This window comes from Python bivittatus, unplaced genomic scaffold (assembly GCF_059951505.1).
Source record: "Python bivittatus isolate LINGU-HERP-01145 unplaced genomic scaffold, Pbiv_v1 ctg000590_np1212, whole genome shotgun sequence".
In the NCBI taxonomy this organism is placed as follows: Eukaryota; Metazoa; Chordata; class Lepidosauria; order Squamata; family Pythonidae; genus Python; species Python bivittatus.
The window spans coordinates 8,703,407-8,727,564 of NW_028277086.1; the positions used below are offsets into that span (position 1 = coordinate 8,703,407).

Sequence of the window (24,158 nt, forward strand, 5' to 3'; positions counted from 1 at the left end):
GTTGAGGGAGCAGCTGCCCCAAAGTCACTCCGCAAGCTTCCATGGCTGAGGGTGGGCTTGAACCTGGGTAGTCCTAGTCCAACACCATACTCACAACATCATGTATTCTACCTGGGTCCCAAAATGCCCCACACAGGTGTTTTCCATGAGCTCTCATGTTCTGCTCCATTTCCCTCAATCTGCGTCATTTGTTTTGCTGATGACGCTTACAGGCATATAAGCCTTTTTGATTGACATATGACTCAAGGAGGTGTATATTGTTGTTCCTTTCTCCTGTTTCCCCCACAACAACCCTGTGAGGTGGGTTGGGCTGAAAGAAAACAACTGATCCAAAATCACTCAGAGGGCTTTAAACAGAATGGTGGAGCAGAATTATGATTCTCAGAATCAGAAGCACAGCAGAGCCAGCCAAGAAGCAGAAGATCCTGAATTTAAGAGGATACACCCAGAAAAAGGAAGGTTAGAGAGAAAAAAAGCATGTTGGTTTCCATTACTGCAGTGTTTCTCAACCTTGGCAACTTTAAGATACGTGGACTTCAACTCCCAGAATTCCCCAGCCAGCCAGGCTGGCTGGGGAATTCTGGGAGTTGAAGTCCACGTGTCTTAAAGGTGCCAAGGTTGAGAAATACTGCATTGATGTGTTCAAATCTAAGATAGCTCTCCCATTTGATAAATAGCTTATTTAGGCAGAGAGGAATGAATGAATGAATGAATGAATGAATGAATGAATGAATGAATGAATGAATGAATGAATTTTAAAAACCTAGTCTTCAGGAGAGTAATGCTGGATGGGTGATGTAACTACAGATGTATACATGTCTTGATCCCAATCTTTGACTCAAATTGGATTTTCTGCTCTCTCCTGCAGACCCATGATGATCCCTAGCATGTGCCTACCTCTCTACTGCTAAAGGAGAGCAGTTTCACTCGGATGGATCAGGAAAACACAAGGGGAAGAAGTGGAGACCTCCAGTGACAGGAGAAAATCCATCAACGGTCTACCCAGGGTTCAGAAAACCGGCCAAGTGAAAAAAGTTGGCAAGGTAAATGCATCCTTTCGTGCGTCTCAAAATGCAGAGTTGGCTCTAGGTTTGGTAACCATGTGTCTTTCCCAGAATCTCTCCTGAGAAGAGTTGAGTGTAAAAGGAGCTCTTCCGCCACAGGTGGGATCTGTAAAATGCAAAACATTAGAAATGCCCAAGAATAAGAGTTGGCTTTTGTGGCACCGGTTGGTGACCCAAGGCTACGCCTGGCTCCTGTTGCTTGCTCTCTAGGGGGGAAGGAAACCAATCCCAGGAGAGCTCCTAGCAGTGATTATTAATCAAGAGAAGAGGGGCACTGAAACAAACACAGCTGAACAGGGTGTTCTGCCCTGCTGAGTGTGCCAGTCAGGTATTGGAGACCAGACAGGAAACATGCCCAGATGTGATGGATGGCATGAGCAGGAAAGATTCTGGAATGGAGCTTCAAGGTTGTCAGGAGGGGGGAGAGACATTCCAGGGCCTCCTCAGCCCACAACAAGACTGGGAAAACAGAGGATGAGGCTGGCTCCCCCGTAGAGCCACAAGGAGTATATTCCATAGTAGCTGTAGATAAGTTTAGTCTGGCGAGATTCTGTCTATTAGCTAATAAAGTATCTGAACTGTAGTGGATGACCTCGTTGTAGTTCTTGGGCTGAACCTGACACCAGATGAGCTAATTTTACATTATTGTAAAGCCACATTGACAGAATCTTGCAAGTCTGAAAATACAATTCTCCCCTCATCACCTTTACAGCCTGAGAGACTAGGGAGGGTCTCTTCTGATCCTCTTGCCCCACCACTGTGCAGCTACAGGCTATGCCCATTCTTATCTGACTGTTCCCTTGGCAGCATCTCTTCGCCCCGTCTCCCAAGGTCTTTCCCACATACCGTTACAGGTATTCTCTTGTTCCATGATACCCTGTTCTGGTGCCACCCAGTTTTCTGTAGCTGTCCCCTTTTCTGTCAGTCAACCAACCTATTCCAACTTCACTGTTGTTGTTTTTTGCCTCTTCCCTCTACGTTTTCCTGCATTTAGTCAAGGGCTTCCCTGGCTGCCCTCTTTAGGTGTTGGGAGTGCTAATTCCACAGCTTCCAGCACATTGGAATGATGCCAGCTTGTAGAAGGTGAGATAATAGCCTTGCTTTCTGGAATTGGCCTGCCTGCGTTGAGTCTGAACATTTTTATCTGACACTTCTAAAAACTGTAAGGGGCTAAGCTGCATTTTTTTTTATTGTGTTGAAAAATCTGTTCTGTGCTACGTTTTAATTAAAGTCTTTCTCTACTAATCTCTGCACATCTGGGGGGGAGGGGGGAATTCTTTGAAATTTGGTGTGAGCTGGGGTGGAGGAGAGAAAGAGGGAGACTGAACACTTTGGTAGCTCAGATTTTGTTTTAAAAGATTGCCATCGATCACCATAGGCAAAGGCTGCCGTCTTTAAAAAATGTATACCATTTTATTTTGCCTGTGTTCTTCCTGGAGGCTTCCAGGATCACTGTCTACCTAATTCAGTATTAACATTTTTAATGAGGCAAGTGGTTTGCAGCCAAAAAGCCACACAGAGGGCTTTATAACATGCAAATCCTTTTTGAGTGTGAGTCCTGATCTATATTTTTTTCCCCTATTTTCAATCATTCCAGCCCTATTTCTTCCATAGTGTGTGTCAGTCTTGTTTCTTTAAAGATTTCCAATATAGCCTGCAAAAATTTAGCATGGGAATCAGCCTCTCCCTTGGTCTATTCGGTAGATGCCTATAAAAGTATATGTGCAGTGGGCAAAGGGACGTGCCTGGATGTCTGTGGGATAGGGGTAAGCCCAGCACCGTCCCCTATGTCAGGTCTAGGAAGTTAATTAAATAAATACTCTCTCGCCTGTTGGATTCAGGTCTTCTAACCCGGCCAGGGATTTTAGACAAGAGAGGCTGGAAAAATTCTTCTGGATGAAATTGTTGTACTTAACTAGTGACCAAAAGGTATGAGTGTCCTGGTCTGCACCCTCCTTATTTCCACACTAACTTATGTCACTTAAAGAGGTGGACGAGGGGGATTCCCAAGAACTAATGCAGTGTTGTCCAAACTTGGCCAATTTAAGCATGGCTGGCTGGGGAATTCTGGGAGTTGAAGTCCACTCATCTTAAAGTGGCCAAGTTTGGACAACACTGAACTAATGGAACTCTAGGTCACTTTCTGATCATGATGTGGTTTGTAGCCTCCTACTTGAGTAGACCACTTCAGGCTGCTGATGGACCCAGAAGCCACTTGGGATTTTCCTGAGAATTTGGCAACACCTCTGTCTCAGCTTGGCTGATCTCTGGGATATGGAGGTGGCCAAACTGCTAGACGAGGTTGCTCCTGCACAACCTCCCTCCTGTCTTGATCCAAGGAAGTGCCTTGGTTTTCCAAGGAGAGAGAATGGAATAAAACCCCCCAAAAATGCAACTGAGCACTGAGACAAGCCAATCATTACCTATAAAGCTGTGTGCAGCATGGCACATGGATAGATTGGGGAACACCTTACCAAATGTAATTCTGCCTATCCAGTCAGTCATCCAGAGAAAGCTTGCTGAGAACCAGCCCCCAGCCCTCCACAAAATCCATAGGACAGGCACAAGAAGACAGGCCTTTTGAGCAATAGTTCCCACAGACTAACAGCAGAAATAGGGCTGGACCCATCTCTCTTTCATTTAAGTCCCTGAAGTCTCTCTTATTTCAATGGGCCTTTAGTCCATTGAATGGGCTGTTGGACAACCATTGCTGATTATGTTAAAAATTATTCATTCCCCGTATTATTTCTCTTTCTGTCGTGCTTATTCTGCAATCCCCAGAGCCCTTGTGATTGGGGTGGTATACAAAACCATACCATGAATAAGTTAGTCACTCCTGCAAGAACCTTTCCTATGAAGCTTTTCTAAGAGTGATGCTATTGGGGTTGCTAAGGGGGAATCCTGTCTTTGAGAGTTTTTTCATTCTCTTGGAGAAATTGGGAGAAACTATCCACCTGAAATTTCTGGGCAAAAACTTGGGGAAGAATTTGGGTGGGCTGTCTGTGTTTAGCTGCGGCTGAAACAGAATTATGGACAATGTTTGTTGGTCTTAACGCTGGGTCTGGGCCACCACTGGAGGTCTACTGCATGTATTGAAATGATCCCCAACTCCGAAATTGAAACCATAATTCTTACAGTGAAGTAAAACCATGCCAATTGAGAAAGAGACACAGGGTTGTGTTCTCCCAGCCACCTAATTCATGGGACAGAAACCTATTCATCCCCGTTTCATTCCATTTGGGCCACAAACATTTGCCCACTATACAAATACTTAATCTGCTGAACAGATGTGAGGGGACAGAAAAGGGCCTTGTAGTGTTGTGTGTGTATTGTGGTTTTGTTTCCACTCTGTCCCCAGGATTAGACTGTTAACATTTGTGCCAGTTCTGGAGCGTAAGCTTACAGCATCTTAAGTAGCAAGTTGATGGAAAGTTTTTCCAGTGGAACTTAATCGTACTAGGGGGCAAAAAGGGGTTTGGAGGACTTAAGAATGTGAGAAGGGATCAGATGGCAAGAGTCTTTTAATAGAAGAGAAGGTGAGAGGACAACATTTAACCTGGGAGTTTAGATAAATACTTCTGTCTTTTGTCCTGTACCTTGCTGTTTTTACAACTTACTCTTTGCTATCCCTGGTTATTTGCTGAAACTATAAGCAACTTAGTGTCTGCAGGCTAATATATATTAAAGCTGCGCACACCTGAAAAACAGTTTGGAAGAAGTGCTCCAGACCTCACATAAGCACCTGGCTGCTATCTGTTGAAGCACACATGCCTTTTTTCCACGCTTTGGCACAAGCCTGAAGAAGATGCTATTGCTGTAATGAATCAAATCGTTCAAGGAACTATCTTTAGCATGACTCATAAAGCAGCTGCATCCTGCTTCAGGTCTGTGTGGGAGGGCTGCTTTAAAGAGTAGCAGAAAAGTGCTGTGATCCCAGGAGGTTTGAAGAACGGCTTACAAATTGTGTTTTGAATGTAGGCATAGTCGTCATATGCAATTTAATTTCTTCTCTTTCAAGACTGGGCTGAGGAAACCAACTCAGTGGATTCAGGAGCCTGGAGGATTCATGGGTTCAGACTGTACCTTTAAAGACAGTGGAAGTAGAGTCTTCCCTTTTCCTTTATTTGCTTTCAGGTTCAACCTCTAGCGCATGCTAGGTCACTCCCACCTTCCATTTTACAGCCTTGAGATTGAAATTTGGTAGCAAAACCACCCTTTTTTGACAGCTCAATTCATATGTATATTTTTTTCTTTTAAAGTTGGGGCAGATAACATTTGAGGTCAGCAGGCAGGATGATAACGCAGGAGATTTTGTTATTGTTCTTGTCTTCCTGGGTTTGGGGAAAGACATTTTGAGATCTTTTGTTGGCTATTTCAGTGCATTGTTATGGTTATTTTATGCCCAAATGGCACCACTAGTTTTCAACTACTGTGACCAAAGGAAGTTCCAAGGGCCAGTAAAACTCATTTGCTGGTTGCAGAGTATCCACAAGGCTTAAGTTATCTATTCTGAACTTATCCAAAATATGTGGGGGGGAAACCCCAAAGGGACCGTCTCCTCTAGGTAGCATTTGTCCATCTCATGTGAATCCAAGTTGGAGGGGTTTTTCTAGGTGCCTGCCTCTGGAGAAAAAGGGGAGAGTGGGACTCAGAGGATGACTTTTATTACAGTTGCCTCCTCCCTATGGAACAGCTTGCTTCTTCAATCAGATTGGCCCCCTTCTTAATTTCCTGCAGAAAAGCAGTGAAACCAGAGACATTTGGTAGGGAAGACTTGGTGGACAACAGCATTGGGATGATTTTGTTTTTATATTATATATTCCAGTCTTGTTATAAGTTGTGTTTTATTCATGTAGCCCACCTAAAGTCTAAAGCAGGGTTTGTCAAGCTTGGCAACTTTAAGATGTGTGGATTTCAACTCCCAGAATTCCCCAGCTAGCGTATGCTGGCTGGGGAATTCTGGGAGCTGAAGTCCACACATCTTAAAGTTACAAGGTTGACAAACCCTGCTCTAGAGAGTCAGTTGGCCTACAAATCCTTGCAATCAGTAAAGGTTGGGAATATCACCGAACATAACTCTGCAACCTGGGGCAAGGGGAGGGGGCGGGAAGCAGAGCCCCCTTTGGAAAGATGAGCTGCCCCTGAGAAGTTGCTCTGGTCAGCGAGTTTGGATCTCCTAGACTGATGAAAAAGTTCATTCTTTGCTGATGTAGAACTGGAGAGTTTTTCCTTCCTTGCAGTTTTAAAGGCTGGAATTCTTCCAAGTCCATGGCAGCCAAGCCAACGTGCCCTCGAAATGAGAGTACGCCACAGGGTACGAAGTTTGCCATGTTTCCTGAGAGCTCTTGTTATAATGCCTTGGCCCTGTCCTTTTGTCTCACAAGTGCCAAAGAAACTGTGAGGAGCAGGCCGCGTGTGGCACTGAGGCTAGCTGATTAGTGATCAGCAGCCTGGCACACAGATGGCCTTTGGTTGAAGATGCGCCAACTTGGGTAGTGGAAGGGAGTGTGCTGCTGAGCTCTCCTTTGGAGATCTTTGAGTAGAGGCCAGGTGTTAGTGTATATTCTCTCTTGCCAACCCAAGCTGGCATTGCAAAAAATTGCACTTGCAGCCACAGCTGCAAATGACAGATGAGCAAAGGTGAACCAAGCCCATTGATGGGCCAAGCTGACCCAGCTGTGCAGGACTGCCATGACCTCTTGTGAAAGTCATCCCCCTACCCCCTTTTTAGGTATATGTTATTAAGGAGACACCGGTTGTGAAAATAGCTTGATGCTATGTGAGTGGCGTGACGAGATATCCGTTAGAAATGGGCATTCTCTTCCCTCTGTCTTGGACTGTAAGCAATTATTGCTCAAGAACAAACACTGTTTTTTAATGGCTGGAAAGCATTTAAAGATGCTGTACCACAAGAAGCAGTATTCAAATATTTCAGATAAAATCAATCCTATCTCCTTCATTCTCCATTGAGAGACTGATGGTCCTGTATCAATCTCCTGCAAAGGGGAGGTTTCCAGATGTGTTGGAAGTATAATTCCTAGACAGCATGGCTGGAGATAGTTCTGATACAACAGCAGCTGAACTTCCCCTCATTTTGATCAATTGCCATAGATCAGAGATTGAAAGGCAGTGGAATTGTCAGTCTATAGCAATATACAGTGGTACCTCAGGATACGAACTTAATCCGTTCCGTGACTCTGGGCGTATCCCGAGTTGGTCGTGGTCGTAACCCGAAGGAAATTTCCCCATAGGGTTCAATGTAAATCCGGTTAATCCGTTCCGCCCTCTGAATTTGGTCGCACCCCGAGGCAAATTTCCCCATAGGGTTCAATGTAAATCCGGTTAATCCGTTCATTTCCCATAAGGTTCAATGTAATTACCGTTAATCCGTTCTGGCGTCCACGGACCACACGGAAAGCGGCCGGGGTGCAGCGCGGCGCGGCGTGAAAACGGCCCGGCGCGGCGCGAAAACGGCCCGGCGCGAAAACGGCCCGGCGCGGCGCGAAAACAGCCCGGCCGCGGACCACGCAGCAGGGCCGGAAAAACAGCCGCGGACCACGTGGCACGGGCGGAAAAATGGCCGTGGACCACGTGGCACGGGCAGAAAATGGCCGCGAACCACGTGGCACGGGCGGAAAATGGCTCGTACCCCGAGGCGGAGTTCGCAAACCGAGGTAAAATTTTGGGGCCAGAGCTGGTCGTAACCCGAAAAATTCGCAAGCAGAGGCGTTCGTATCCCGAGGTATCACTGTAGATTGTTTTTTGTTCTTATACCTCAGCAGAGCGGCCACCTCTAGAGTGGGGAAAAAGTTATAGAAACAGAGTTTACTCTAGAAAGAGCCTGGAGTAGACCCACCTAACTTGGCAAAAGTAACCTATAGATATCTATGAAAAGCTCTGCTCTTCAGGCCATGGGCCACCAGCTATGTTCAGAAAGCAAAGAAACATGAGCCAGAAGTGACAGATCTCAGTCTTCAGAAGCTGGAGTAGTATGCAGCTTTCAAAGCTCATAGTCATTAGTGGCAGAATCCTCCATCAATGTCTCCAGCCCCCTTCTAGAACCATCAGAATTGGTGGCCATCACTACATGTAATGTCAGTGAATCCTATACATTAACTAGGTGTTGTATAAAAGCTTACTTCCTTTATGTCCAGGATGTCCTCAAATTAATTGCATTAGATAACCTGGAGTTCTAACACGAGAAAATAAGAAAATGCCCACATTTTTCATATCCTGCATGAACTTCTGCTTCTTTTGTCATGTTTCCCATTATCCAACACCTAAAAAGGCGTAGACAGGATAGGCTTTTCTTGGGGGAAAGCTGCTGAAACACCATAATAATTTTGACTGGAAGGAACTTGCCTTTTTCCAGTGGGGGAAAGGCCATCTGGCTGAGGATTATAGAAGTTGCAGTCCCAACCCATCTGGAGGAAATCCAGAAGAGAGGCACCTTTTAAAGGCTCTTCCTCGTGGCTGTGTTAAGGGGCTTTCCTCCTTTCTTTCAATTAGACCTCATAGAAGGAGCCCATGGAATAAGCAGAATGGCATTGCAGTAGGCAAAACACGCTGCCCTCCCCACAATTAATAAAAGCAGTAGAAAGGTTGGCTGCCCCAAACGCCTTGTCAACAGAAATGGTGGGAAACCTATAATGGAGTTATTTGGGACAGAACCACATAGTTGGCAGAACTTGGGTCTTTCTCAATTTACTGTAAATGGACGTTCAGTGTAGTCCAGAACTGGTGCTTCTGTGGAGATGATTGTTTAGGTAAATGTGGTTCTTTTTCAAAAGACTGCTAAATGTGTTTCTCAAAAGAGATCTGGCACCACTCCTGTGCACATCAGAAGCCAGGGTGATGCCCAAACAATGCTTGGCAAAATGCTGGTAAGACATTCCCCAGGGAGGTTGCCTCTGCAGAAACCAGGAGTCTGGTTCCTCTTGCAGTCTGCGCTAACATGATCTGGAAGATAATGCCCAGTGCCTGGAGGGGGACAGCATGCCCTAGCATTCAAAGATGGCCAATAGGATCTGGGCAGTTCCCAACCCCAAATGTATTATCCCAACCTTGGCAAGAACCATGGTAGATTGCTTGTACAACAAGCTTTATGTTGGAAGGAGGAGGGAAATGCAGTGTTAAAACTGAAACAGCTGAAGAGGAATTAGATTATGTTATTAAGGCAAGTTCTCTAGAAACAATTGGGAAAGCACCTTCAGGCCACAATTAGTCAGGCATGAGAATAAGCCCCTAAGCATTGACATGAGCTAGCATGCAAATCTGTTTATTAATGGTTGTGTAATGAAAATGCCTTAAGCCAGTGTTTCTCAACCTTGGCAACCTTAAGATGTGTGACTTCAACTCCCAGAATTCCCCAGCCAGCATGGCTGGCTGGGGAATTCTGGGAGTTGAAGTCCACACGTCTTAAAGTTGCCAAGGTTGAGAAACACTGCCTTAAACTGAATGAGACTATTGGTACATTTTGCTCAATGTTTAATACTGTGGTTGGCATTGTGACAGTCTAGCATTGAAACACGTGGGAGGACTGAATTGACAGATCTTGGGAAAATGCTGTGCTGCTATAGGCTGAGACTGTAGCCAGATTGTTTCCTTGATTGTTTTCATTAGGTTTCTTTAGAGCGGCTTGGTTTAAACCACCAACAGGGAAGACCCCCTTCTCTGGCTAGCTGGTTCTAAACCTATTAGGAAGTCTGGAGATAGAAAAGGTGGGAACCACTGCTTTACTTCAAGGTTTAGGGTCACCAAGGTTTAGTGCTTATAATCCTAAGCAGATTTCCTTGTGATGAATTCCTTTGATGGCTTCTGCCCCAGGGCATTGTTATAGACCCGTGTTCCTCAACTTTGGCAACTTTAAGATGTGTGGACTTCAACTCCCACAATTTCCCGTGCAGGCTGGGGAATTCTGGGGGTTCAAGTCCACACATCTTAAAGTTGCCAAGATTGAGAAACACCGTTATAGACAAAAATAAGAATTTAAAGGAAGCCACAGAAGAAGGAATTTCTTCTTCTCCTTTACACCAATCAGATAGTTTGGGTTCAGTTCTGAGGATTCCCTGGCATCATTTCTTTTGAAACAGGGCTGCAAGTCTCCACACAAACTGGTTGGAGTCACCTGTTGAAAATGGCCTGATCAATTAAGGCAAGGCCTTCAACTGAATGAAAGGGAACTGAGTTTTAAAAACTTAAATTGCAAAAGCTCAAAATACCATGGGAGCCAGTTCTCTTTTGAAGCTATCCAGTTGGCAGCCATTCCAACACTACAAACAGCATGCTTTTTCAAGTATGAAAATGGATACCTTTTCCTTCTTCTTTTCCTCCTTCTTCTCTCCCCCCAACCTACCATCTAAATCAGCTTCAGAATTGGGGAAGGGGGGCGGCAGATTAAAAAGTGACCGTTTTTAGGTCCTTTTAGAAACCTGACCTAATCCATACAACAAAAACCAAATAAAGAACTAATGGTTGGATAGCTTAAATACTTGTTCTACAAAAAGGAAAAAAATATCACAACCACTCCGTGGCAGCTGGGTGGTGGCAGGCAGATTATAGACTTGAACTTCCTCTTCTCTTCCACCAAAGCAGAGCAGAAGCCAGAAAAGAAGGAGAGAAGGAACAACAAGCCCATTTGGTTGAAAGGCAATTCTTCTCTGAATTTAATAAGCTGCAAATTCAGAGAGACATCTTCCCGGGAACTTTGTGTCCATGACATTCCATTTAAGGGATATATAGGGAAATGAACCGTGGGTCCAGTGTTGCAGTAGTCTGGACTGATCATCATGGAGGAAGTGCGGTATTGTAAACCCTTGGTACCTTTTGCTTTTAAATGCCGGATTTAAGCTTATATGCTCTTAACCCTTTGTTAAGGCGTATATTCTCTTAACGTCTTTGTAATAAGCAAACATATTTAAACTGTAATCCTTTCATCAGGAATTGACAGACTGGAAGACACATCTTTAAATTTTTATTAATGAGACCCCTAGCAAAGGCCATCTTGATAAGCTTTTGCACAACTTGTTTCAACAGGATTGTCACATGGATATGCCCTTGGATCATGTTATTTATCTTTCCAAATAAAAGGACCAGCCCTAAACTGTTCCACACCCAAGGTGAAGCTGAGGACAGGTAACCCTTGATCTTGTCAAAGGGCTGAGGGCAGTATGAGCCAAAAACATCAGAAGACTTTAGATGCAGGTAGGGTGAGCGCTCACAGTCAAGATCGGGCAACCTTTCCAGGTCATTCTTGGCCATGAAATGCCTCCCCTAGCTACTTATAATGCTGCTTTGCTTAGTAATACCCTGGGAGTGGCTTCTAGCAATATGCCTCGGCGTTAAGGTTACTGGTTGGCTTTTTGCATCTCAACCTCATAGGCTTTTCTAAATGCCTTCAGGACAAGCACGGTGTGAAGATACTGCAAGTTAGTTTCATTTCAGTATGCTTTTGACTACTCCAGATGATGCAGAGTTGCCTTCCTGATAGGCATCCTTTACATAAACAGGCCAGACAAATGTTACAGGCTCAGCATAACATAATCCTTAGAACATGGTAGAGAACCTGTAATCCTGCATATATTCTTTAATGACAGTTCCTAATACAGGTAGTCCCCCGTTTAAGAACGAGTTCCATTCCCAAGGTCTGTCCTTAAGTCGACTTTGTATGTAAGCCGGAACAGTATTATTGTATAATACTGTATAGGTGGTATTGTGTAATGAACTCAAACCATTGTGTATTTAACTCAAATCATTGGGTTTTTACCTTGAACCTTGCTACAATAGGCTCCATTCTTAACTATGGGTCATCTGTAACCTAGGCGTTCTTAACCCAGGGACTATTTATATTCCCACCTATCTTGACCAATGCTGAAGGATCTTGGGAGCTGTAGTTCAACAGCATCAGGGGAACAAGAAGTTCCTCACAACTTGTTTGCAACACCAAGCTCAGATATCCTTTAGTCCAAGAACGGACAATTTTTGGTGGCTGGGGCTGTGCTTTTTTCTTCATCCTTCACAGGGTAAAGGTGCATCTCCTTCAAAGCTTTCCTCACATCTTCTGGTCAGGTCTATCCGTGACCAGAAGTGGCTTCCATCCATCCTGTCCTCCATATTTCTTTCCACAAAGCCCTGCAAGCCACCATCTCATATGACAATGAACTCGATGTCTGAGGAAGAACTTTCCTTAGGCTTTAAGGAATGTCTGCAAGTTCTAGTTGCAATTGACAACAGAACATCTCTTTCTAGATCATTCTTAATTTTATATGCTTTTATCATTTCTTTAACATGCATCTTTCTCTTTCTCTTTCTTTCTTTCTTTCTTTCTTTCTTTCTTTCTTTCTTTCTTTTTTTGAAATTGAACAACGTAAAAGTTTGTTAGCTGTCCCTCATTAGAGGACTTTTCTGATCTTCTGATCATCTAGTTTCTATTCTGCATTCACTGCCGGTTGCTGCCCTGAAGATATACCAATTTAACTGATGTCTAAAAAAAAATTAAGCATAGAGAAACTATTCCCTTGAGGTTTAATAAATGTATTTATCTAGGAGTCCAAGGTACAAAGCTTCTCAAAAGACCTTGGCTACCATGACAAATCCATCTTCAACCATTTGGGCAGATCATTCTGCTGTTTGTTAAAAAATAAAAAACAAAGCAGGAAAATGTCATTTATTTTTCTAAAGGCCAAATGAACACATAGTAGAAAAATACAACAATAATAAGCAAAAAGAGTCCAGTTTGCTTCCTTCCGTGCAAAACACGAGAAAGCATATTTTGACATTTGAGGATCTTCTACAAATAGACAGTGGTTTTCACTAACTGAAAAAAAAAAAGTTAAATATGTGTCCTAAATTGCAGCCAAATTGTTTTCTTTACAAAGAGATCTCTTGCATAAATACTGCTCTTTTTTAAAAGTCTTCAGCAAAAGGTCACCCTCTGTTTCGATAAGCCTTCTATTCAAAACAAAACAAAGGGGAACTCTTAAAAAACAAACTTATCTCGCTTTGCGAAATTTTAAGCTGGGCGGTGGCATTATTGATGTATGGCTTGTTCAGACCGACACTCCTATTTCAGCCATGACTGCTCTGTTAGTGCATTCACTAAAGTTGCCATTCAAGCAAAGTGAGCAAGAAGTAAACTGGTTGAGTGCATGGGGGATTCCTTGAAAGAAGCCTTACTGGATTTCAGAATCAACATGTAGGTCAGCTTTCCCAACATAAACCCTCAAGAGGTGTTGGACTTATGTTCCATAATTCCCAGTCAACAAGGTAGGGAAATTTGATTTATGAGATTGTAATGTAGTTTTTTTTTTTTGTATACTAGTTATAAAACAGAAATTTGCAGCAGTAAATGTAAAATATATTTTCTTCTCGTCCAGGTTATAAAGCAGGTCAGGGAGGAAATATATGTTTCTCGCTGTAAACTTTTGATTAAAAGAATGCCACAGGGGACTGAAATGTGGAATGAACCAACTTTACTTAAGTCAGTGGCTGGATTCACACATCATTCTAAGCTAAAATATGATTTGTTCTATTATGCCTTGGTGTCAGAAACTAGCCATTGTGGTTTGCTGATTATGATTTATGGCCTGGAAAGAAGCATTAACCCAGCCAGTTGTGGCATATTCAACAAGCCCTAGCCGTACAAACCATGGCTTCAGATGGCCTATATTTATCATTTTATTAATGAGGACATCATGAGGCAGTCTGTCAAAGGTTTTGCTGAGTTCCAGCTACCCTATATGTCCATGGTCATATAGCCCCTGACTATTAAGTCCATTTTAACTCTGGTCCCATTGCTGCCTTCCTACCCAAGTGCTCACAAGCATACTGTTGAATCATCTGCTTGACCTAGTCCAGCATAAACAATCAAGCAGACAGAGCTGTAATTTCTTGGAGCTTCCTTCTTCCCTTTTTTGAAGGTAGCGTTGCTCCAGCTATCCCTGTTTTCTCAAAGCCCCCAACAACTTCCTTTGGGATAGAATTTAGCAGTACATGTTTAAAAGCACTTTGAGAGGTAGGGCACCAATGCCTTTACTTGTTCCCCCCACCCCCCGGGTAGTGGTTTAATCAGAAACCCAAGCCTTTAAACAGAACATTTGGGGACGCGCAAGGAAGGGAGTGATGAAATGCTTGATTTAAAGGACAGTGGCTACAACTGCTAAACAACCGTTCTACAGGCTCTGTCAAGTCCTTAGTAGTGTCGTGCTGCGCATGTCCAAAAAATGCCCAGTGTTAGCCTTGGAACTGTTGTAGTCCCAAGAAGCAACTTTTTCCATTTGCTTTTCATCCTTGTCAGCACAATGGTAAGTTGGGCATATGCAAAGGATGTGGTCTGTACAAAGCAAGAGGCCATTTCTCAATACCGGGCAAACCCCTGTCAGCAATATCTGGAATACCCTCTCTCAGAGTTGGAAGCAAGGGTATGCTTTAACCGGAGAGGTCTCCCAAGGATGGTGCTCCTTTATCGATGGGTAAACCCTAAGCTGTTATATGCTGTGGTTGTGGTCATCCCAGGTCAATTGAAGATGGAGCGGCGGTATTCACACAACATGCTAATCCTGGGTGATGTTAGCTTTAGAAAAATCATCAGAGGAAGAATTGCATATGCTGCCTTGAGCTTTTGGAGGAAAGGCAGGATCTAAATCTGATTTTTACTCTTCTCCTGAAAAGAAAACTCCTTTCCATGTCAGTTAAAAATGCCCTTTGTGATTCTATTTGGATATGGGCCCCAGCTGGTAAACTCTGTGATTTGGGCTATATATGCTTGTGTTTGCAGAGTCCTACCTCTTCTTCTGTATGGCCACAAAGTAAGTCCTGTTTATTGACCCAACAATGGAAAATGGCTTCTTCTCCTGTCCGTCATTGCACAGAGGAGTCGTCATGTTAATTTGATGCAACCAAAAGAACAGGGAGATTTGTTATGTCTTAAAGTTCTCGTCAAGTTGGGCTCAAGTCCTTGTGACTTCACAGACCTATCTATGTTGTTCTCTTGGCAAAAATACAGACCGGTTTGCCATACTTTTTTTTCTCCTAGAATTTTCTTGGTCTCCCATCGAAGTACTAACCACATTTGAACCTGCTTAACATTTTTCAGATTAACCGGGATCGCTTAGGTGATGCTACTCATTGAGATTGTGGTAGCTTAAAGATAATACCTTTATTATGACCTAAATTTGTCTGGTTAATGATAGCCTCATCCTTCTTCTGTGGACTTGGGGCAGCAGTTGTTTACTCTCCAGGATTTGCTGTATGATCAGGCGTGACAGCCATGAGCTTTTCATTAGTAGGACCAATAGTGACAAAGCCAAAGCAGAGCTAAAACACCCGAATGGGATGCAATGGTGAGGTGGGGGGGGGGGGCAGACCAAGCAAGGAAGCTGAATAGGTCCTCCTGCTGTAATTTATGACTGAACTTCCTTCCAGCTTTTGCTGCTGATTTGTGATGGTCCAGGTCATATCACAAGAGTAGCATTTCCACATCTTTCAGAAATTGTTTGACTCTCCATGATGAAATTCCTTTTAGCCTTCCATTAGTCATGCTAAGGCTCACGTTTGTCTTGTGGAAGGGGGCTCTTTTTATTTCTTTTGTGGAAAGGGGGTCTCTTTTTTTTTTATGTCCTGGATTAATCAAACAAGCCTTGCCAAAGGTACAGGCAAGTACTAAGAGAACCGAACAAGTACAAGGTGAGATGTTCTTGAATCATAACCTAGATGGAGAAGACAAAATGACATCTCAGAAAAAGATAATGGCGAACCCCTTCCATATCTGTTGCTCAAAAAATTACCTGGATATATCTATAAAGTCAACAAAAGCTGAACTTGACACAGAGGAGCCATGACCATAACCTTTATCACATTGATGCCAGAAATATTTATTTTCATCTTGTAGTTGCCACAGTGCTATTCACCGTGAAGCATATTATTGTTGTTGTTTTATTGTAAAGTATTGTTGTTTTATAAGGCCCTAAACAATTAAAATCACTCTCCATTATAAACCTACTCAGTTGTTCCATTCTGCAGAGATGCCTTTATTACTGCATCAGAAGATGCTCTTCTTACTGGCATCATAGCCACTTGATTTTCATTTAGTAGCCGTGAAGGTACTACTGTACTGTATGTGGAATGATCTCCTTATGGAGCTTGGACACACACTTCCACAAATGATTAAAAATATCTCTCCATAATTTCCTAATTGCCATACTAAGGACAAGGAGCACAAATCACTGCCCCATAAAGCTGTCACAAACTCTACAGTAACAAAAATCTCCGTGTTCCTACGCCAAGGAAAAAGGAAAGGAAATGAATTGTTTGTACGTGTGCATTAAATTCAGTACAGTGAATATGATTAATTCCCTGTGTTTTTAATCATTTCCTTCTTCTACCACATTAAAAAAATGCAAAAATTGGTGGCAAATTTTGGAGAAACCCAAAAATGGGGGGGGGGGGCTATGGGATCCCTCCAGAGGCTTAACTGAAGCAACCTTGAAGAAAAAAAGTGTTACTAGTCTAACAAGGTTGCAACCTAAAAACCCAAAAATTGTGTGGGGGGCAGATAAAGATTGTCTTTTGTGTGGGGCAGATGAAGATTTGCTGGGTTCTCTCCCTTCCTTTTAATCCTGTTATATTTGCCTTTGTTATAAACAGCCAGTAAAAATAAAATGGCTACCAGTTGTGGCTTAATGAAAGAGTCCGTGAAATGCTCACAAAGTATACTACGGATTGCACAACTGGACTTCGATTGGCCAGAGACCACTCTAAACATTCATTTATTCATTCATAGCGGTTGTCTGCCGTTCAGCTAGCCAGAGGTGGGGGACATTGTGTGATATTGTAAGTGTTTATGTAAAATACTTGCATAATTCAGGAGGCACTTGTTGCAAAGAAGAAGAGAACAGTTTAATTTCTATTCATTTAAAATGGATGGAAGATTAGAAAATAGAATTTGCAACTATGTATTAAAAGGCAGAGTGAAATTGTCCCTTCTCTTTTGTATTTCCAGGTGGAAAAGGAATTCCATCAGCTCACAAGATCAAGGTTTTTGAATCCTTATTCCTGATGACCTGACCTTGTATAAGTTCTAACCAGTGACTTTACTAAAATATTTTTTAGGGGAAAAAAGTGTTTTTCTTATCTAAGCTTGAGTTTGCTAGCAATTTCTTCCCAAAACGAAAATTACAATTGTTTTGTTTTGATTCAACTTTTGGAAGGAGAAATTAGTCGCCGTTCAAGGAGAGGGGAAGAAGGAAAAATGCAAAGACCAATTTTTGTCCTACCTACTTTCGGGTGAAGAGGAAAGAGAGTTTCTTTTGCTTCCTTTTCGTAGCTCGAGAACACCATCTCAAGGGCCGTTCCTTTGCGTAAACAGCTACTAGTGGCCTAAACAAAGACTTCGGATTCCCTTTTTTAACCCCACCCTCCCACACCCTACTTATCTAATCATCTTGGGCTCTTGCATAAAGGAATCCATCAGTCGGAATGATGCCCCTTCGGAACAGAAGCCTGAAAATGTTTACTCTTGCCTTACTTTTTATCATCACCATCACATCATTCCTGCTCAACTACACGAACAGCATAGTCTCTACTTCCTGGGATCCCAAGCAAATCGCGTACCAGTTTTCAGAGCAGGTTAAAAAACTGCTGAAATACTCCAGGCGGCCGTGTAGTTGTAACACCTGCATTTTGGAACAAACCTCAGCCTGGTTTGACGAAAGGTTCAACATAACTATGCAACCCTTCTTAACCACCCAGAATGCCTTCATACCCCAGGAGAGCTACAGATGGTGGCTGGTGAGTAGGAACGAGAGGAGGGAGATGGAGTGATCGAAGTGTAGCTCTTTTGGCTTAGGGATGGGCTACTTGAGGCCCATGGCCCATATCTTTCTCCAAGTGTAGAACAGCTCATCTCACTGCCCAGCCCCAAAGTCTTGAGAGCCTTACAAAAGGCTAAAGAATGGGGGCCTTGTCACCCCCTCCCTTGCAGCCCTCACTTTGTCTAAGAATTTTAAGTGGGAGGTTCTGAGACCCCATAAGGGGGAACTCTCTTATTTTTAAAAGTGTGGCGTAGAAGCTTGTAAGGAAATTCAATAAACTTCATCAAGGGTAGAAAAATAGTCTCCTTTCAGTCCATGGAGATGTGCATGTAGATTTTGTGGCAATAATATGGAAGTGGCCATTATCTTCTCCTATTTCATTTTTTTTTTTTTTTTTACTTTCCAGTCTAGCCTGTAGCTTTCCAGGATTCATGGTGGCTTCCCATCGACATAATGACTAGGTTTAATCCTGCTTGGCATATATATGAGATTGACCATGACCAGCTGAGTGTTGTGGCCTTACCAGTCTCATCATCAAAGTAGGAAGTCACTTCTATTGGTTCTGCCCACTAGGCTTGCTGCATATCCATGAACTTAATATTTGTGGCAACCCTGTGCATGGAAGGATGACCACATCTAAGCCCCAATTCTGTGTTAGTTTGCAGATGTTACTGAATTAATAACTGCACATTTTGAGTAGGTTAAGCAATTCTCTCTCACACCTGCAACGGATCTATTTTCCAATGAAGGTTGGAATGAAAGGCAGGAGAAGAGAAATTCTTAAGGTTTTCAGACAAGGCGAAGAATACGTAGAAAGTATATTTGTGAATATTCATGAAATATTGCGAGAGGGTTTTTTTTAAAAAAAACATTTTGTAAGTGTTCTTTTCTAAATGATGTACTGAAAAATAATATTTAAACTTCTTCCACCAACCAGAGTTCATTGACTTTGGAGATTCCCCCTCAAAGCAACTGTTTTGCTCAGCTGCTATCTCATACCTTAAGAGCCTATCAAAAGCAAAGCAAAACACCAGAAATTAAATCTGGGGAAAAGCGTACATTTAAAGTTTTAAAAGTTACTGTTTTTTTTTTTTAAAAAAACTATTTTGCAAGTGTTTCTTGGCTTCCTTTTATAATCCAATCCTCCTGTAGGGACTAATATAGTACAATATAAAAAATACTTTAAAAGTTTACAACTTTATTTGAAATCCCCAGTTACATCTTCAAGGCTTTGCAAAAACAATGAAATAAAAGTTTAAAAGCATCTCCAGAAATAGTTTAGCATCACCCAACTTTAAATAAATCAATAGTTTTTTTGGGGGGGGGGGAATCAAATGGTTGTAATTGAGACCCTTTTGCTAGGGGGTGATGGGGGAGTTAGAAGCAATCTGAATGAGGTTTTATGACTTAACAAGCAATTCCCCAAGAGAGAATTTCATAGCTGAAGTGACACCCATTGAAATTTCCAGCTTCTTCATTCCCACAAATCCAACTGATTTCATTGCTAGACCCCCAAAACCAAACGTGTGCAGGCAGTTCATATGGGGTAAGCAGGTCCTTTTGCTGTATTAAATGCCCAGAGCAAAGTTTGGTTGGTTAGTTCATTAGTTATTGAATTTATTTGTAATGTAAAGAGTTAAGCCTTGCTCACACCCACAACATTACTTAGCTTTCAAGTCCTAAAGCAAGGGGTTCTGAAAATGTACCCCAAGACATGGGTGGGCTCCCCCAAGGCCCTCCAAACATTGCTGCCAAATCATAATAAAATATAAGAGACATGGGAAATGATTAAATATATGTGTGTATTCCTATGAACTCTAGTTGATTAAGTGAAAATGAAATCAAATCTAGGTCTTGTCCTAGCCCTGACTATTTTAGGACAGCAGGTCCAGACATAACACTCAAAGGTTGGCCTCAGTTTGAACTTGCATACCTGTCTTAAAACTTTTCATGGTGCTGATACCACCAAATAATTTACTCAAGAGGCAGTAATGGGGTGGCCAATCTCTTTTTATTTAAAGCCTGTTTTTCCTCCAAGAGCATAAGATGACCTACACTGCACTTCTTTCTCCATTCTCACCACAACGACCCAGTGAAGTAGATGGAGATGAGAGCCAGTGCCCGGCTGAGAATCACAGAGCTTCTGTAGCTAAGAGTGGCCTTTACCCTGGGACTCCCCAGTCCTTGTCCAACACTTCAATCACTGTAGTTTTATGGCCTTTGGTCCCAGGAAGCATTCTCTTGTTCCTTGGTCTAGCTGTTCTTAATGGAAAGGCAGTAGATGTATGCCAAGTCCTGGAAAAGTTTGCTTCTAGGTATCCCACTTCTGAACCAAGCTGTCCTTGAAAGGTTTCTGGCAGGCAGTTTTCAAATATTCAGGGGCCCTTATTAAATCGATCCTGAAAACACAGAGCTTGCCAAAACCCTTGAAGGATCAATATCGTTGAAGTCAGCAACTGAATTTTTACAATCTTTAGTTCGACCAGCTGATTCATTTCTGATTTCCAATTATAATTGGGCTTGGGGGGAAAAACACCCAACAGCTTCTGAAATCATGTTTGCTTGTAATAAATCTTTGTAAGGAACTGAGAAAGCAAAGAGGGAAATATCAGCCAGGACTTGGAAGTTGCATATCGAAGAAAGATTGCTGGTTTTATCCTGGCCTGTTCTGGACATGTGACGCTAAAATATACTTTTCTAATCCATGGTTTACTTCATAAACCATTGTGTCTGGGTTCATGATGATCTAAGCCAAGCAAATCATGGTTTAGCACAATGTAAACCAGATTTATAGTTGAAAGATACAGAGTTGTAAGCTGCAGTGATACTATTACATTGTTCATTAGCTGAAAGCTTGGATTGTAATTATGATGGGTTTCATGAACGGGGTGAAGAAGACTCTGTGGCAAAGGCTGGGTCATGTTGAGATAGGGAAAGGGAGTGCAGATTTTGGATTTACTCCAGTGATACCCCAGATATAGCACCATAAGTGAGTACTACACTACCTATGAAAAAGGGCAGTGATAATCTTAGGGACATTACTGTGGAGGGCTCAGCCCCCAGTGATGGAAGGAGATAGATCAACAACTAATTGCATGTTCTCATGGATCAAACGAATATGGCTCGGAAGGCTTTATAGAGGCCAGACTTTGTTGCATGATGTGTTCTGACTCCTTGATGTCCAAGCAGTTCAGAATGTTGGAGTGAGTCCCCCCATCTTCTCTACAGAAACTCCAGGGAGAAAGAAGTCCCAAGGGCATTAATGAGACCCTCCAGGAATTCTTCAGCTTCATTCCAGGAGATTGGGAGCACCTTTCGGAGAGGAGCAGTTCGCGGTGCCGGAGGTGTGCCGTTGTAGGGAATTCAGGGAATCTTCGGCGGTCGCAGTACGGCCAAGAGATCGACACTCATGACTTCGTGTTTAGGTGAGTAGCTGCAAGGCACTGGGTTCAAGTAACCCCTCCAGGAGAGAGAGTAGCCTCCATCAACAGAAAGTAGTAGGATGAGTTGTTATCTTCCTTGTCCGTGGCAGCTGTCCTTTGAAGGAGGCATAGGAGACCATGGCAAAAGAGAGCAGAATCCCATTTGCACAAGATTGGATTCCCATCTTCCCATTCTAGTTTCTTCTCTATAGCTTTCCTTCCTTTCTGCTCATGCCCTGCCACATATGGACGAATTGTGCCCAAGAAACAAATAACTTAATCGCCTTTTACCCAAATGTTGCCAGTTTTTTAGGCCATGGGAGCCCTCTACACCTGCCATCATTAAAAATAAAATCTCATGGATATCCTTGAACTATTCCATGGGAATTCCAAAATATCAAAAGAAATTGAGCAAGATCACCACTATTTAACCTTGCTCAAGTAAATTTGCACAGGCCTTTTCTTGTAGCAAGCAGATAAATTGAGAAAACAGTTTATTCACATAGCAGGCTTACGTCTTCCCCTTATCACCCTCCTCATCCCAAATGAGCAATGCTCTGCTCCTCACTGAAGGGTCAAAGTATACCTTCTGTAAAATGAACTCTGCTTAACTACTGTTTTTCTCCTTTATCTAACAAGTTCCAGCCACTTCTAGGAAATGACGCTTTCTAACCACAGCTTCAAATAAGAGCTGTGCCATATCTGTCTTTCAGATCAAGAGATATGCATATATAGCCAAACAATGAGTGTTTCTCTTGTTGTTGACTGATATTTTCTTCTCATTTCTCTGCTTTTTTCCCCCCTTTTTGCCTGAAGAATGAACAAAGCCCCAACAGTGGGCTTTGAGCCAGATGTTGGCAGCAAAACCACTCATCACTTTGTCTACCCAGAGAGCTATCGAGAACTTGGGGAGGAAGTCAGCATGATTCTCATCCCATTCAAAATCTTAGACTTGCGTTGGGTCATCAGTGCCCTCACAAATGGCACCATCAATCAGTAAGTAGATCTGAGGAACAAAGACACTTAAGCAATCAAAGAACTGGATTCTTCTTCATGTTGAGTTTTTCTTTAGGTAGCTGAGATGCAAGGTGGCAACAGAAGGAATGAAGTTGAAAAATTCTGGGGGAAATTGAAAGAAAATTGCTGGCAAAGCTAAAATAGGGAAGTAGGGAATTCTAAAGTTTGGGGAAATTAATATATGCTTCTGTATATAGAGAGGTTACTTTCCAGTTAGAAATTTAATCAAACTGGTCTCCATTATCTGGCTTTCATTCTTTAATGGCTCCTGGAATTTCTTTTTCTGTCTGACCTTATGTTTTGCTATCTCTTCTGGAGAGCTGGGATTATGTCCAGAAAGTTTGCCTGGTCTTGATTATTTTGCCTGGAGTTTTTTGAACAATATTTTACCAAGTTATGTCCTAGGGATTCCAGTTCATATGAAGTTGCGTTAGGCTTGGTCTTGGCATTGATCCTTGGCTCCAGGATGACTTTCTGTACAATTTCAAACATCTCCTACATCACCACAGTGGAGCAGCAGATGTGCACCAATTTAATTTAATTTTATTTCCAATTCACTCTGCCATCTTTCTGGGTCAGACCTCCCATGGCAGCCCATGCCATGATTAAAAACAGAACTTGTGGCTTAAATCATATTCAAAATTGGAAAAATATAAACAGCCTTCTATATGATCTTGCAGGACACTTAAAAGAAAACAGTCTAAAATGGAGACATCTTGTTGTTCCATCCTTATCCAACCTAACACTCTAAATTTGCTAAGATGATCATTCCCATATGTTCCAACTACCTACAAACCTGGTTAACAAGAAGAGGAGATGGTTGAATTAAGAAAAAGCCAGCTACATCTCTACTGTCCTTCAACAAAATCCTACAAACTGAAGACAATCTTGCTACCCTTAACCACCAGATTAAAACAAGAACAGAAAAACATTCTGTGTCTGAAACTGTTTAGCTATCATGTTGCAAGAACTCAGATCCTGTTGAAATTGGATTTCTTGCCATGCATTGATGATAACCAAAAGTGTACTGACTTGTACGGCTGCAAGATGTAGATGCTGTTTTTCATTCACATTTCCTTTGAGAGCCAGTATACTCACCAAATCCACCAAGGAATAAACCGAGCTGGTAGCCAAATCATAAAAGTGGTACATGGTGGTCAACCCAATGGGTCACATTAGACCAATGTCCTGTTTCAGATGGTAGCCAATTGGCCACAAAGAGGATCCATACCCTCCGTGTACTGGTGCCTAAACAGCAGGCATCCGATAGTGTTCCCTCTGAACCTGGATGTTCTGTTTAGACAGTATGACAGACATTTGTCAGATGTATCTCAACAGTTTTTCAGAGGCTTCTTCTCTAACGACCACTGCTGCCTTGTGTGGCATTTCAGTGACTCAAAAATTAGAAATTGAACTAAGAAAGCAAAACGCTTTCAAGGAAAAACTTGCCAGCTTTATCGTTCTGTTCTTGGTAGGAGAACGCTGCTCATAATATCTAATCAAATTAAATGAAGAAAGACCCTCTTTTAAACTATCTTATATTAATGGTTATCCCCATTGTTTCCCATAAGTTCTGTATTGCATAAAAATGTCCTTTGTGATTTCTCCTGAATATCCTCTGTTCTCTGTAACACTTGAGACTAAGCCAGGACAGCTATTGTCTTAATGTCAAAATTGGGAAATAGTGTTTCTCAACAGATTTTACATTAAAAGTACACACGCATATATGCACGTGCAAACTTGGTGGGAAAATGGACTATCAGTGGTGTTCCCTTGTTTGACCAGGAAATACCTGTCATCTTTGTATTGCACAAAACTTGATATTAATACGTATTCGAGATTGTATT

The 24,158-nt window shown here is 42.4% G+C and overlaps 1 protein-coding gene across 4 annotated transcripts in view; it reads left to right on the forward strand.

The window, feature by feature from the left end:
- The window catches only part of ST3GAL1 (ST3 beta-galactoside alpha-2,3-sialyltransferase 1), a 100,741-nt gene that overhangs the window by 60,158 nt on the left and 16,425 nt on the right, over positions 1-24,158 (forward strand). For 3 of the 4 annotated variants that reach the window (XM_088148689.1, XM_088148691.1, XM_007435216.3), the window contains exons 2-5: positions 869-1,043; positions 17,062-17,849; positions 21,101-21,297; positions 22,111-22,290. In XM_088148689.1, the coding sequence (XP_088004815.1) occupies positions 17,538-17,849; positions 21,101-21,297; positions 22,111-22,290 (689 nt within the window). In that variant the 5' untranslated portion in view covers positions 869-1,043; positions 17,062-17,537. 4 annotated transcript variants of the gene reach the window in all.